We start from the raw sequence: 14,125 nt of genomic DNA, 5'->3' as shown, positions 1-14,125 counted from the left end.
CCTAGGCAGATTTTTGTTTGTACGTATTTGAATGTTAAACAATATTCTAATACAGTTTTCATTTGTCACTCTTTTCATATCTTGCTCATAGTTACAATATTCTTTCTCAACCAGTTGCAATACATGCAATCTTGAAAGCTTCTTTGATCCCAGAAAGCAGCTTGTTGAAGCTTATCAGCGTGGATTTGGAACACATGTGTAATCAAACTCTGCACATGATTCAAATCTGGATCTGTGTACTTACTTAATCACCTGACTCCACTGCCCTCAGTAAAAAGTTTAATGTTTAGCACTGTGACAGAATATGCATCATCATAGACTTACTTGGAAAAAATATATATTTTACAATAATTTAAATCCTTTTACTTTCTGATTAAAGCATAACATGTTTTTTTACTTGTACTTCCTGTGATCACCTGCCTTTTGGCAATGAACGATCATAATCATTAACAAGTTGTAGAGGTATAGACCTTTAAAAAAGAGGGCATGTCGTAATATGTCATAATAATTTGACATTTTGTAGCATCTAAAATTGTTGTCTATTATGAGTCATAATCAGTGATTTTAAAGATGGTATCAAACTTATCTCAGTAACATGTGAAATGTTTTCTAATTAAGAATTAGAAAATTTAGGAAGTATTTTCATTTTTAGACTTTTTTGCCTTGTTGTGCGATCTCCAAAATAAATGCAAGATGTACAACATGCTCTTTGTATCTTCTGGTTAGAATATTTTTTTTCTGTGCTTCTGGCATTCAGATTGCTGTCAAACTTTCATATGACATTATTTCTAATAACTTTAAAATACAACTAGCAGTGTCAAAAATATTGTTACAGTAGTGCTAAATTAGCAAACAGAAAAAACTTCCACAGAGATGTGGTAGTGATTAATGTCTTAGCTACTTGCTATGAGAAAGTTTTCTGCACAAAGAAAGTAAGCATAAATTGTGTATAATTATTTTATAATATGTACACAATATCTATATGAAGTCCAAGATCAGTTTGTAAACCCCCGGATGTACAGAAAAGACTTTTAATGAACACTTTGCAATCCTAAGTAATGCAATTAACTGATTACTGGGAGCAATTACTTAGAGATGTAAATATGTACTACTTTGTGAGTTTATAAGCTTGCCTTTATAAATATTAAATCACAGAAGTTCTATCTTCAAGCTAACTTAAATGCATTAAAAGAAAATTCAGAACTGATCTGGAAACTGTATGTGTAGTTTCATTGTTGTTAGATATTTTAGACTAGTATAAGATATGTTTTCTATAGGGCAAGCAGCAGATCTCTGAATATGCTATATTCATGACTTGCATTTTGTACATTTTAGTTTTCTTTCAATATTTTGCTCCAATAATTTTCACTGAAATGCTTTTGGCAATGAGTAGAACTGACTTTAAAAAATGCAATATATGCAAAAAAGCATAAAAGCTAGGAGATGTTAAATTTCTTTTTTACATATTTTCATGGTATGGTTTGATTATTAGTGTGAATAGGTGGGATAGGATAGGATAGGATAGGATGGGATAGGATAGGATAGGATAGGATAGGATAGGATCACAGAATTGAAGGGGTTGGAAGGGACCTCGAGAGATCATCGGGTCCAACCCCCCTGCCAAAGCAGGTTCCTTAGAGCAGGCTGCCCAGGTAGGCGTCCAGGTGGGCCTTGAATATCTCCAGAGAAGGAGACTCCACAACCTCCCTGGGCAGCCTGTTCCAGTGCTCCGTCACCCTCACTGTGAAGTCTTTCTCATGTTGGTGCGGAACTTCCTGTGCTCTATCTTGTGGCCATTACCCCTTGTCCTATCCCCACAAACCACTGAAAAGAGGTTGGCCAAATCCCTCTGTCTCCCACACCTCAGGTATTTATACACATTGATGAGATCCCCTCTCAGTCTTCTTTTCTCCAGGCTGAACTGACCCACGTCTCTCAGCCTTTCCCCACAGGGAAGATGCTCCAGGCCCCATATCATCTTTGTGGTCCTCTGCTGGACTCTTTCCAGGAGATCCCTGTCTTTTTTGTACTGGGAAGCCCAGAACTGGACACAGTATTCCAGGTGAGGCATGACCAGGGCAGAGTAGAGGGGGAGGATCACCTCCCTTGACCTGCTGGCCAAGTTCCTTTGCACAATAGGCTAGGCTAGGCTAGGCTAGGCTAGGCTAGGCTAGAATAGAATAGAATAGATTCTTATAATTAAAGATAAGAACCTCAAAAAGGATTGACAGACAATGGGAGAGCTAGATAGAAATTATCTTCTGTATCACAAGAGTAATATAGTGTACAGATAGAGAGATTTCAGAGAAGTAAGTTAAAGAAAAGCAGAATTGGATGTCTTCCAATAAAGACAAAACAAACAAAAATAAAATAAAATATTCAAAAACAAAAAAGAATTTCTACAAATAAATAAGGAATTAACTAATGGATAAGAATGTACTCATGCTTAGGTTCAAAACTTAATTGAGAAAGAGCTCTGGACTTAGAGTCAGATCCTTTTGGAGTATGTGGTTAAATTTTGTCAGCATCTGGAACAAAGAATTTACATGGGATAGCTTATTATTTACTAAAACACATGAGGTCTGCTGGTAAAACTGCAACAATAATTGATAAGTGCAGTAAAGCAACATGCCATGCAAACACACATTAATGACACCTTGATTTACCAAAGTGCATTCAGAATCCTTTGTTCCACGGCCTGTCAGGACTTTGTCTGTGATCCTGTCCAAGACAGCTAATTTATTTAAATTTCCACTTTACAGATATAAAACATTTAGTCAAAATATTTCTAGGCTTTTAATATTTCATGTATTCATCAGTACATGGGAGATGTGCAGAAGCAGAGCTTATAGAAGCAGTTTCTTTGAGTAACATGTAAAAACTAAAATATAATTATATTTTTTACATATTTATAATATTTTTATATTAAATATAAAAACTTAAAAAATATGTCTATTGTTCTTAGAAAATATCAAAGGTGAGTTTTAAAAGGGGTATAACAGTACTCTTTGAACTATTTAAATGAATATTTTTTTCATAGGGAGGTAATACTTGTTAATGAGTGTAATTATAAAATTATTTTGTGATGGTAATTCACATTAAAAAAACATTCATTGTGATAATTTAAATTAATATTGAGTAGTGTTCTCAAATCAAGTGATCTCAAAGAGTGCTAAACTATGTGTTCTGTATAAGGCATGTTCTTAATTTCTTTTCTGAAACAGTTGTAATAAACCATTGTGTTTGACAGCAAAAATAATTTCAAAACATGTGCTATCAAATTAGAATTACCTGCACTGAAGATTTTGATTTTAAAAATCCTAAAAGGTTTAAAAATATTTTAGATTTGCCTTCATTAGAAACATATCTGAGTGAAAACACCTTGATTTTTAAATGTTCTTTTTAAATAAGAATTCATAGTTAAAACCATTTATGACAGATCTAGAAGCTAACGTATATTCATAAGAGGAAATAAACTTTTTTATTTTATTTTGTAATAAAATGAAATGTTAAAATCTCAATTATAAAAAGAGAAAGAAAGAAAGAAAGAAAGAAAGAAAGAAAGAAAGAAAGAAAGAAAGAAAGAAAGAAAGAAAGAAAGAAAGAAAGAAAGAAAGGGGTAAAAAAATAAAAAAGACCAAGTCAAAATATGTGGTCGACAGATATCATTGGAGTGTTAAAAAGCATGAGTATTCTTGCTGTTGAAACTATATTGACCTCAAGTTTTCTGCTGACATAAGTTATTCTTTTTCGCTTTGCCTGCTAGAGCCAAACACTTGTTTCTATGTATAGCCTTAGAGCCAAAAAGAATGCACAGCTCGTGTAATACGGTAAGTGCTATCTCCAGTCAGGAAGTCCCTCCTGTGATATTTAAATGCCAAAAAAAAAGATGATCTGCAAAGTGAAGACAAGTACATAGAATTCCTGAGTATCTAAAACTGCCAACAAGACAAATTGTTTTTGTAGTAAGTGCCTAAGAAACCCATTAGTACCACTTCCACTTGGAAATCAAAATGAATGCAACATAAGAGCACAGTCTGTACATAAAGCAAGCCTATTGCAGACATTGACATTGTTGGCACCTGCAGCATAAACAAAGAAATTGAGAAAAGTTGTCCTGGTTTTGAAGATAGCTAATTCAATGTTATTAAGGTGAACAGCAACTGTGTCTGGATTCAGTTTACAATTATATACGCACAGAGGCACCAAATCCACTGCACAGCATTAGCCTAATATTCAAGATAGTATATTCTGAGCTTCTACTCTTTTCCTTATGCAGCATATTTTCAAATGAATTAATGTCAGCATACAACAAATGCATTCAGCTTCACTGGATAAATACCTTTGCCTCATGTCTCTGGTAATCAGGTCAGTCAAGATACGTATAACACTGAAGAATGAGAAAACCTCCTATTCCTCTTTGGCTTGTGTTTCACCTAACTTTCATAGTGATTTTATCTGTTAGCCATCATTCACAAAATTCCTGATATTTAACAGTTAATTAGCAGTGAAAATTGATGACATTATTTTTTAGATAACTTCACACTATCTTCAGTTTTAGCTGGCTGAGAAAAGCCCACACGCATATTGTTCTCTACTTGTTTATGTATCTTCTTGTAAAGGTCCTTGATCACATGGATAGGTAACTTTTATATAAATTCAATTATTATTGCTGCTGTTTCAGCTGGTTTTGCTGACAGCTAAGAAGGATGTGATGTTGTGTGTGTTTACATTGAAAAATTATCTTCAAAACTAGGAGAGTAATAAAATTCAAGTTTCACCCTACAGTTTTTTTCTCATTTATTATTATTATTATTATTAATGATAATATAATAATAATAATAATAATAATAATAATAATAATAATTCTGTTAAAGATCAGGCCTTTTTAGAGAGTTTAATTTTTTTCTCATTAAAAGTTTATCACCCCAAAAGTTTCTAAGGAACTGAAAATCACATTATAGACTTAGTCCTCAAAGTTTTTGACTTTCATCTTAACATTCCTGGCATGCAAAAAATCTAAAAGAATCTAGAAAGACTGATATCCCTCATATGAGCAAATAATATGTATTTAATTTTATTTCTTTATGCATTCCAACTCCTGCTTTCAGCAGGAGTTATGATTTTCTTTAAATTGAAAACATCTTAGAAAACTAAAACATGAGTAATATTTAATGAATTTACTTGTCTGCAGGTGTGGAAGAAAGGAAGAAGTAATATTCTATTTCACAGTTTGTAAGGCTGAAGCTGAGAAAATTATTGATATACAAGTCATAGAACAAATCTGCAGTGAAGCCAAGAATACAGTTTACTTCTTCCAGTCTTGATATCTATCTAGAAGTTTTAGAAAGGCTTTTTTTTGACAGATATTATGAAATATATGTATTCTTTTAGGTGTATGCATATAGTATTACACTGCATAACACCATTTTTTAAAATAAAATAAAATAAATAAAATAAAATAAAATAAATAAAATAAAATAAAATAAAATAAAATAAAATAAAATAAAATAAAATAAATAAAATAAAATAAAATAAAATAAAATAAAATAAAATAAAATAAAATAAAATAAAATAAAATAAAATAAAAGTGGTTTTACAACCAATGGCTTCTCAAAATGTTATTCACTCCTCAAGTAATCATGAACACTAAAAGATATAGTCAATCAATAGCATGTGGAGGAAACCTCTACTGCATGTAGCGTATTTGCTGTACTGACTCCTTGCTTTTGCTGCATATTTGTCAAGAGATGTAAACTACAAGGAGCCACACAACCACAAAAGAACACACAGCTAGGGTTAGTTTGCTCAAGGATTTTCCTGGTTGCCTTGTCTGCCACCTAGTGTCAAGCAAGCTACTTTGAGACTAGGCTTATTTATTTATTTGCTTTCTGATAAAATGTACTTTCTGCTTTTCTCTTACCTTTCTCCAGACTTTAGAAAACCTTTTCAAATATTTGACTTTTGGGAAGCCCATTTCAATTTAAGGTAAGCGCAGCATCATTAGTCAGAATGAAGCTCAAGGCTGTAATGAGCAGAGGCTTTCCCTTCCTTTCCAGTACAAAGCTGCATAAATTGATTTTGATCTGGTTGAAGCTGTTCTTCTGTTCTTCATCATGTCATTGTAATAAGCTCAAGAAGAGTCGCAATCCTCGTCATGATCTCTGGCTAAAATAACCAAAAGATTTCATTCAGATTGTTGTGAAAGCATCCTTTTCACTGGACTGAGCCTCCACTTGTTATTTTGGTATCAGAAGTCTATAGTGCAAACATTAATTGAGCCTCCAACCTACTTGGCTTCCAAACGCAGGATCAGCCAGCCTCAGAACATGACATCTGTAAGAATTTCCTCTTGTAAGTCTGCAGTCAATATGAGTATCCAAAGGTCAGAATTTATCTTTCTTAAAACAAAATGTGATTTATTTGCACATACAAAGCATACTAATTGACAAAAACAAAAACAAAACAAAACCAGAAAAAAATACATACACACACTCTCCTGTCTAGCTTGGCATTTCCTCCACATGAAGACACAATTAATGCTGCCTCCATTTTGGACTGCTGCTAGACCCATTTTTTTACTGTGTTACTCAGATGCCTTTGCTGTCCATCTAACTGAGACTGTAGCCACTGACAATTGCCCCACATCCCATCCTGCAGGACAGATCTGTTATCTGAGTGAGCTTTTTTTTTTTTTTTTTGGACGGTATTTTTAACTGCTATACAGTGGTAAAGTCAGAGGCTCAACTTCTCACAGCTACTATAGTGATTTTTGTGTTTAGAGCATTTGTGATCTGCTTCCCAGCTAATCTTTCTAATGTTTTATGTTTCCAAATTTTCCATATTAAATACAAAATGTCAGTGGACAAACAAATTGCAGTGTAAAAAAATATTATTTAAAATCAACAATAGTTTCTTTGGTGTGTGCTAATTGCCTCTACAATTAACAACTGAGAGGAACCTTCCTAAGCTAAAATATTACACAATTTATTCTACTTTGTTAAAAAAAGTTTTTCTCAAGAAAGTGTAACATAACATTTATTAAAGTAATGAATTAGTATCAACTGTAATTAAAAACCGACAATTCAATATAACCAGAAGATAATTACATATATAGATAAATATAGCACAATTAAAAATAAAATTTTATGGTGGAAATAAATCTTACTTTGAGGATCTGTGAGCATGAAACATTGTCTTACCAATAAGATAACATACATATCAACGTAATCTATAACCCTCTTAAAGGAAAGGATTCTTTTTAGAAGATTGTGTTGCTACCTGACTAGAAAAAGACACTTAAATATTTGGTCATCAGTAGAGGATACATATTTCATGTTTAAGATTTAACTATAGTATTGAAGTATTGAAAGTAAAATCTTTGAAAAGATGCTATTCTACCACAGTCTTAGGGTTTTTTTCCTTAGATGACAATAATTGCAATAATTGTAATTGACTGGTAATAATTGGCACCCATAACAAAGCCAAAAGCCAGGGTGAGGCAAAGATAAAAATTATTTCTGTTGAGTTCAAAAGTAGGCAAATCAGGATGTGGTTTCCGTGTTTTGTTTTTTTTCGTGTGTGTGTGTGTGTGTTTTCTGTCATTTAAATCAATGTGACTAAACCCTGGACTGAATCATTTGTAAGCACAACTTCAATGTTATTTGCTTGACTACACACAGGATGTAGTGCTAGTTCACATGAGTAGGAGTCTCTATAAATACCCTTAAAGACTCACTCACAATATAGTTTCATTAGTCCAGCAAGACCACAGCTATGACTCTGCAGCTTTTGGTTTAGATTTAGTTTGCACCTCTACAAATTCAAAATACATGCATGAAGAACTTTACAATACAAGACATAAAGGATGCAGTTGTTTAGAATTTCTCCCTCTGAGCCTTTTCCTTTCCTTTCCTTTCCTTTCCTTTCCTTTCCTTTCCTTTCCTTTCCTTTCCTTTCCTTTCCTTTCCTTTCCTTTCCTTTCCTTTCCTTTCCTTTCCTTTCCTTTCCTTTCCTTTCCTTTCCTTTCCTTTCCTTTCCTTTCCTTTCCTTTCCTTTCCTTTCCTTTCCTTTCCTTTCCTTTCCTTTCCTTTCCTTTCCTTTCCTTTCCTTTCCTTTCCTTTCCTTTCCTTTCCTTTCCACTACCATTAATAAAACGAAATTAATATAGAAAAAGTAAACACATTAATGTTGTTTTAATGATTTGCCTTTAACCCACCAAAGTATGAAAATTCAAAGATAAGGCTTCCAATAAATCTTTAACTTCTAACATAAAGGCACTGATTTCAAGACTTAACAAAATTGCAATTATGAAGGCACAGGGGGGATGTACTGTGGACATAGTCAAAGTTTTAATCCTAAATTTGTCTCGCTCTTGTGAATTTATTAGAGCTTTAAAATTTAACATCATTTCTGTGTGTGATATAAACATATGTGTTCTTGACCCATTTCATAAAACAACCACTAGTGAAATACCATTTGCATTAATCATTTAAGAGCTTTGCAAAAAGATTGCATCTCAAGAGATTTTTCCACTGAAGTTTACACTTTCCAGCTTAGTTTCATTACTTTTTACATATATTGCTTTGTAGCTGTTTGTTGTTCTGGGTGTAGGCTTTAGAATGTATTCCTATTACTTCATTCCAAAGGCATACATTGTCACTTAATATACTGAAAAGAAAAATTAATTCCCATGTAATTAGTTTTACCCTGACAACTACAAAAATTTCATTGTAATCTAATACCTGGCAAAATGAAATTTTGTTTTCACCCTTTAACCACTATGTAGTAAGACTACAAAGGAGATGTTTGTACCATGTTCAAATAATAGATTCAGCAACAATTTTTCACATGGTTTCACTGGATTTTTTATGGGAATAGGGATTTGCACTAATGGGTCTCCTTGCAAGACTAAAACCTAAGATTATTACGTATTTGTAGACATTATTTTCTCTATCCATGATATAATGTTACATTATGTCATGAATATTCTGTGGCTGTTATCAGCACTAATAAGTCAGTAGCATTTAAAAAATGACAGTAAGTTAATCCTTGAAGCCTTATATCTGGATATTACACTTAGCAGAATTTAGCGATGCTACACCTCAGTTTCTTTGTGAATCTGGCTCTGAAATCCATTACACAAGAGAAGCAGATTTAAATCAATGCTGAACATTTTAAAATCCATACTTGAAAGAATTCATACATGCAAGAAAGAGTAAAAAGAGTCTGAAAAATATTGATAGTTAAATGTTTATCCTCAGCCTTAGGAATGTGCATGATCCTTGATACCTCAACACCTATATCAGATAAGGAAGATATCCTTAGTTTTTGAACTAATTTAAGTTTTTTACTTTATAGAAAATTAGATATAAATCTAAGCCTGTAAGAGCAAGTGATGCAGAAATTTTTAAATTAAATAACAAACATGCAAACTGTCAGGCATACGACTTCACTATTATGCTTGATTTAGTGAAGCTCAGTACCTTCAGAAGGGCGTCTAGCACTCCAGCTTTTTCTCTACTCTTTTTCTTTCTTTACTCTACTGTACTAGTATAGTATATTTCATAAGAAGCCCTTCTTCAAAACTGACTAGGTTGGTAATATTACGTAGCAATAATGTTTTTGACCACTTCCTGGCCTAAGATATTTTCTACAGACATTTACTGGCGTGATAAATGATGACAATTTGAGACACAATCTTATTTGGAAATAAAGTGATACAAGTCTAGTTTCTTTTTCTGGAAAACAATATGTATATTGTTTTGCTTATGTTAATATATTCTTGATGCCTTTTCTTTGAAATGTTCTGGCATCTTCCTCTTTTGGAACAGGATTTTGAAATTTGACAGGCCATTGTGGTGAAGATGTAGGTCTGAAAATAAACTCTGACAAGTCATAAGCCTGCAAAGATCACTGATCATGCTTGTAAGTACTTGATAGTGTTTACCTAATAATTTTCTGATTATTTTTCACTCAAATAAGTATGCGCTTATCAAACCTCCATGTGTGATCAAATTGTGCATACACCAAAGTATCAGGAAATTAACATCCATGTCAGAGGTAGGAGAGAACAGTGGATTATTTCCTGGTAACACCTGCTCTCAGCTGGCTTAAGCCCCAGTGCTTGAATTAAAAGATGGGAATCTGCTTTTCATGTACCTGAGTTATCCTCCAAAAAGGAATTACAAAACATTAACCTCTTTGATTCAAATGCATAAGGAATTTGGTGAGGAGAAGAGATCAGAGTTAAACAATTAAACAATCTTCCATGACTATTAGTGGAAGGGAAGACAGGAACTGTGGACTGAGAATCCCTGGTGGATTGACTCCTGGACAACAGCTAAGTCCCCATTCTGTCACCTACTCTCCCTCCCACCCAGCAGGACTGGAGAGGGAATCAGAAAAATAATAATAATAATAAAAAAGGAAAAAGAAGAAAAGAAAAAGAGAGAAAAAGAGAGAAAAAAGAGGAGAGGGGAGGGGAGGGGAGGGGAGGGGAGGGGAGGGGAGGGGAGGGGAGGGAAAGGGTGGTGCAGCTAGTTTTATTGGTGAGTACAATATCATATGGTATAGAATATTCCTTTGGTCAACTCTGGTCAGCTCTCCCATCTGTGTCACATTCCAGCTTCTAGCCCAACCCACAGCTGACACCCTGGGAGGTCAGAGTAACAAACAGAGAAAACCTTCACACTGTGCAAGCCCTGCTCAAAAACTGCCAAAACATTGGTGTGTTATCAGAACTGTTTTGGTCACAAATCTTAAACACAGGACCATATGGGCTGCTATGAAGAAAATCAACTCCATCCCAACCAGACCTAGTACAGAGTTGTGCTGGAATGACTGGAAATCAAGCAGAGAAAAGACAGAAACAGCAGAGAACAGAGACTGGAATAGAGGTTGAACAGGGAGGCTCTTCACTATACAGAATGGATAGACCTCACTTCTGTATCTCAGTTAGATAACCTATAGATTTACTTAATGAACACCAATCAATCCTTTTTTTTCTAAAGGGAGAATTATTCTTTGGCTTTTCAGAATTAATTGAATGTTTCACCAGTATATTTTAATATAATTTCACAACTGCTGTGTGAAGCAATGGAAGGTAAGGGGTAATTGTTAGGTAAGGAAAAGAAAAAAAAAAGAATAAATAAATTTAGGCTAATCAAATTTTATATTCATTACATAAAATTCAATGTTGTTTATATTATCTAGTACTTCATATCTTCAAAACACCTCATTTCAATTGCAACTGGGAGTCCTCAGCAATTCGGATTTGAAGATCTCTAGATATAGTTACTAAAAAAATTAGCTTAAGTGATTTTCCTAAGAAAACAAAAAATCTATGTCAGAGACAAAAGGTGTAATTCCAGTAGTCTAAAGAAATATCTTCTTTTAACTTCTTTTGATATGTTCGATCTTGAAATGAAACCATGCTGTTTTGTTTTAAAATATGACACATGGGCCATCTGAAGGTAAAACCAAGCTAATCTACATTATATTTCTTCAGGGGAGAATAAGTGGTATGGTATCTGACATCTGTTTAAATAAACTATTGAACTTACTGAAAGCCCCATAAGACAATCATTCAACCCTAAAGCATGAGAAATGCTGTGATAGTTTGTCTTTTCTGAGTAAAATGATTCAGAAGAGTAACACATACTATATATCCATTGCATCCATTCTGAAAAGAATGCCCTGCTGAATGATGATAGTAGGAGTTGGCCTGGTCAAGATGTTCACTTGAAGGATGCGAAGTGCTGCCAAATATATTAGCCACTCATAGCTGCTTAGTACTGAAAACTCAATGCTGCCTTTTCTTTTTCGTATTCAAAGAAAATGCAGCTCCTTGATTCATCTTCTACTTGAGTCAGCATCATGTATTCATATGTTATTAGAGGTAACATCAGTGAAACTGTGGAATGGTATTAACAAAAAAAAAAAAAAACAGTTATATTCTGGAGTTACGTTACTATTAAACCAAAAAGTTGGTACATTGTGAACTTTCATTGTGATTTGCATCTCTTTAAAAATAGCAATTTAAGTAACAAGAATTAGTTGTACTAAACCCCAAATTCACTTTACCTGATATTATCAGCTAAGTCTTCGAAAGAACATTAGAAGCACCTGTATTTTAAATTGCAGCTGATAAAACAGCAAAGCTCTTGCTGAAGATAATGACCTAAAAAAGGGATAACATCACAGCAGCATCAGACAGTGCCATTCAATTGTCTGTTCTGCCATTTGTAAAGCAATGTGTTATTATTTCTTGATTTAGGATTATGAAGAGCATTGCTCAGGTAATATTCACTTCTTTTGGCAAGCATTTCATGCACAGAATCAGATAAACAAGATGCTATCTTCTGAGACTGCTGAAAACCTATCAAACACAACAAACTCTTTTTTGTCTTTTTAAAAAGTCTAACTGCAAGCTTTCTCACTCTATAAGCATCTTAGTATGTGGTGCAGGATCCAAAACTCAAGCCATTAATATAGGTCTGTGAGTTTTAAGAAGACTGAAAGAAGAAAGAAATTGCCTTAGGTTGTCAGTGCTGAAACAGCAGAAAATAGGGCAAATATACAATTTATTGAAAGAAATTTGTTCATAACAAAGAAAAAAAAAGTAGCCAGCTACTTTGAAGAAAATAGTCATCTATATAACTGGTTCAAGTATAGCATACTGATTTTGAAACTCTATATCTTTACACAGTAAATGTAATCCTTTTCAATACTTAGAGAACAGTTATATACTCTATTTATTAAAGATGAACCTATTAATATTTAAAGAAGAAAAACAAAGGAAAAAAAATAAATAAATTCCATGTGAAATCATTCAGTGTGGGAATACCATCTACGTATGGCGGTGTACCTGAATATATTTCTTTACACTTATAAATGAAGCATAATAGCAAAAAGTCACTAGAGGATATAAAATAGAAAAGGAAAACCCAGACTTCAGCTTTAACCAAGATTTTTTCCTTATGCTAAAAAGAAAATAATGACACAAATGACATCCTGTTTTGTTTTTTTTTCCTGTTTTTTAGGGAACAGGTGATCATATTGGAGCAATATTCTTTTGCAAACTACAGATTAGTACTGAGTGAAATACTCACTTCTGAGGAGAAAATGATTCACATTTCATGGAGCTTTTATCAATATTTGACCCAGTCAATGGTACATTTGTCTGTGAAAATGCACTTAAATAGCATATGTTATTTCTTTAAAAATCTAAGTGTTTTCTTCTAATCTTGGAGGTAATTTGAGCATGGATATAGGTAAGTTTTAGAAAACACTACTTTTTACTTCTCCAAGGTAATAACTGGTTTTGATTTTCAAATGAAAGTCGTGTAACTGTACTTAATACTCTTTGTTTTAAGAAAAACAGAAATGTCGTATATGAACATCAGAGAAGTGTCTGGTATAACACTTGCAAAATACTGAAATATTTCGGGGGTGGGTTGTTTACTGTTGTTTTTTAAGAAAAATAAGAAATGAAATGTTATGCTATCATTAAAAGCCTTATTCTGTGTTCATGAAAGTCAAAAGGATCATTGTTTTCCAAGTTCAAGCTCAAATTGCTTTCAAAATAAATAAAGGAAGAACAAAAGAAATTTTCCAAAAAAAAAAAAGGGGGGGGGGGGGGGGGGCGCTGGCTTCCGGCATGACTACTTTACACACTGAGAGATTTAAATTCCAGGTAGCTATCTCTGTTGGAGTGGTGAGGATAAATCCAGTTCCCACACACTCACCCCCCCCGAAAAAAAAAAAAAAAAAACAACTAGGCTTCAATTCCTTCCTTCATCAATGAAGGAGGGGTGATGGTTCTGAAAACCTCCATTAAACCTAGATTAAATCACCAAAAATCTCCATGTTGTGATTCACTATATCTAAGTTAGGTGTCTACCTTTTTCTTTAGTCATTTCTCTTAAGTAGGTCTTTCCCAAGACCTAGCCTGTCTCAGCTTCTTCTGGGATGGATAGCCGAGGCTGATTCTTTTACAGGAGATATGACAGTGGTCTTTTATCTTTTCTTAAGACTTTATGCTAGAGCACTTTCCTAGGAAGATGGGGAGGGAGATGCCTAATTCAGCTATTCAGCTGCACAGGAATTAAAATTATATCTTAAG

The 14,125-nt window shown here is 33.6% G+C and overlaps 1 protein-coding gene across 20 annotated transcripts in view; it reads right to left on the bottom strand.

Moving 5' to 3' along the window:
• Positions 1–14,125, bottom strand: part of LOC310898358 (uncharacterized protein) — a 222,535-nt gene that overhangs the window by 178,777 nt on the left and 29,633 nt on the right. For 7 of the 20 annotated variants that reach the window (XR_014583216.1, XR_014583217.1, XR_014583218.1 and 4 more), the window contains one exon: positions 5,924–6,168. The exons of the other annotated variants lie outside the window; for them this stretch is intronic. Coding sequence is in view for 2 of the 7 variants with exons in the window: in XM_083833270.1 (XP_083689396.1) it covers positions 6,115–6,168 (54 nt within the window). In the remaining 5 variants the exon portion in view is untranslated. The remainder of the gene's footprint in view (positions 1–5,923; positions 6,169–14,125) is intronic. 20 annotated transcript variants of the gene reach the window in all.

Source organism: Anser anser, assembly GCF_964211835.1.
Source record: "Anser anser genome assembly, chromosome: 4".
NCBI classification, from domain to species: domain Eukaryota; kingdom Metazoa; phylum Chordata; class Aves; order Anseriformes; family Anatidae; genus Anser; species Anser anser.
Note: the sequence above shows the minus strand (reverse complement) of the source record. Positions and strands in the feature narration are given on the sequence as shown.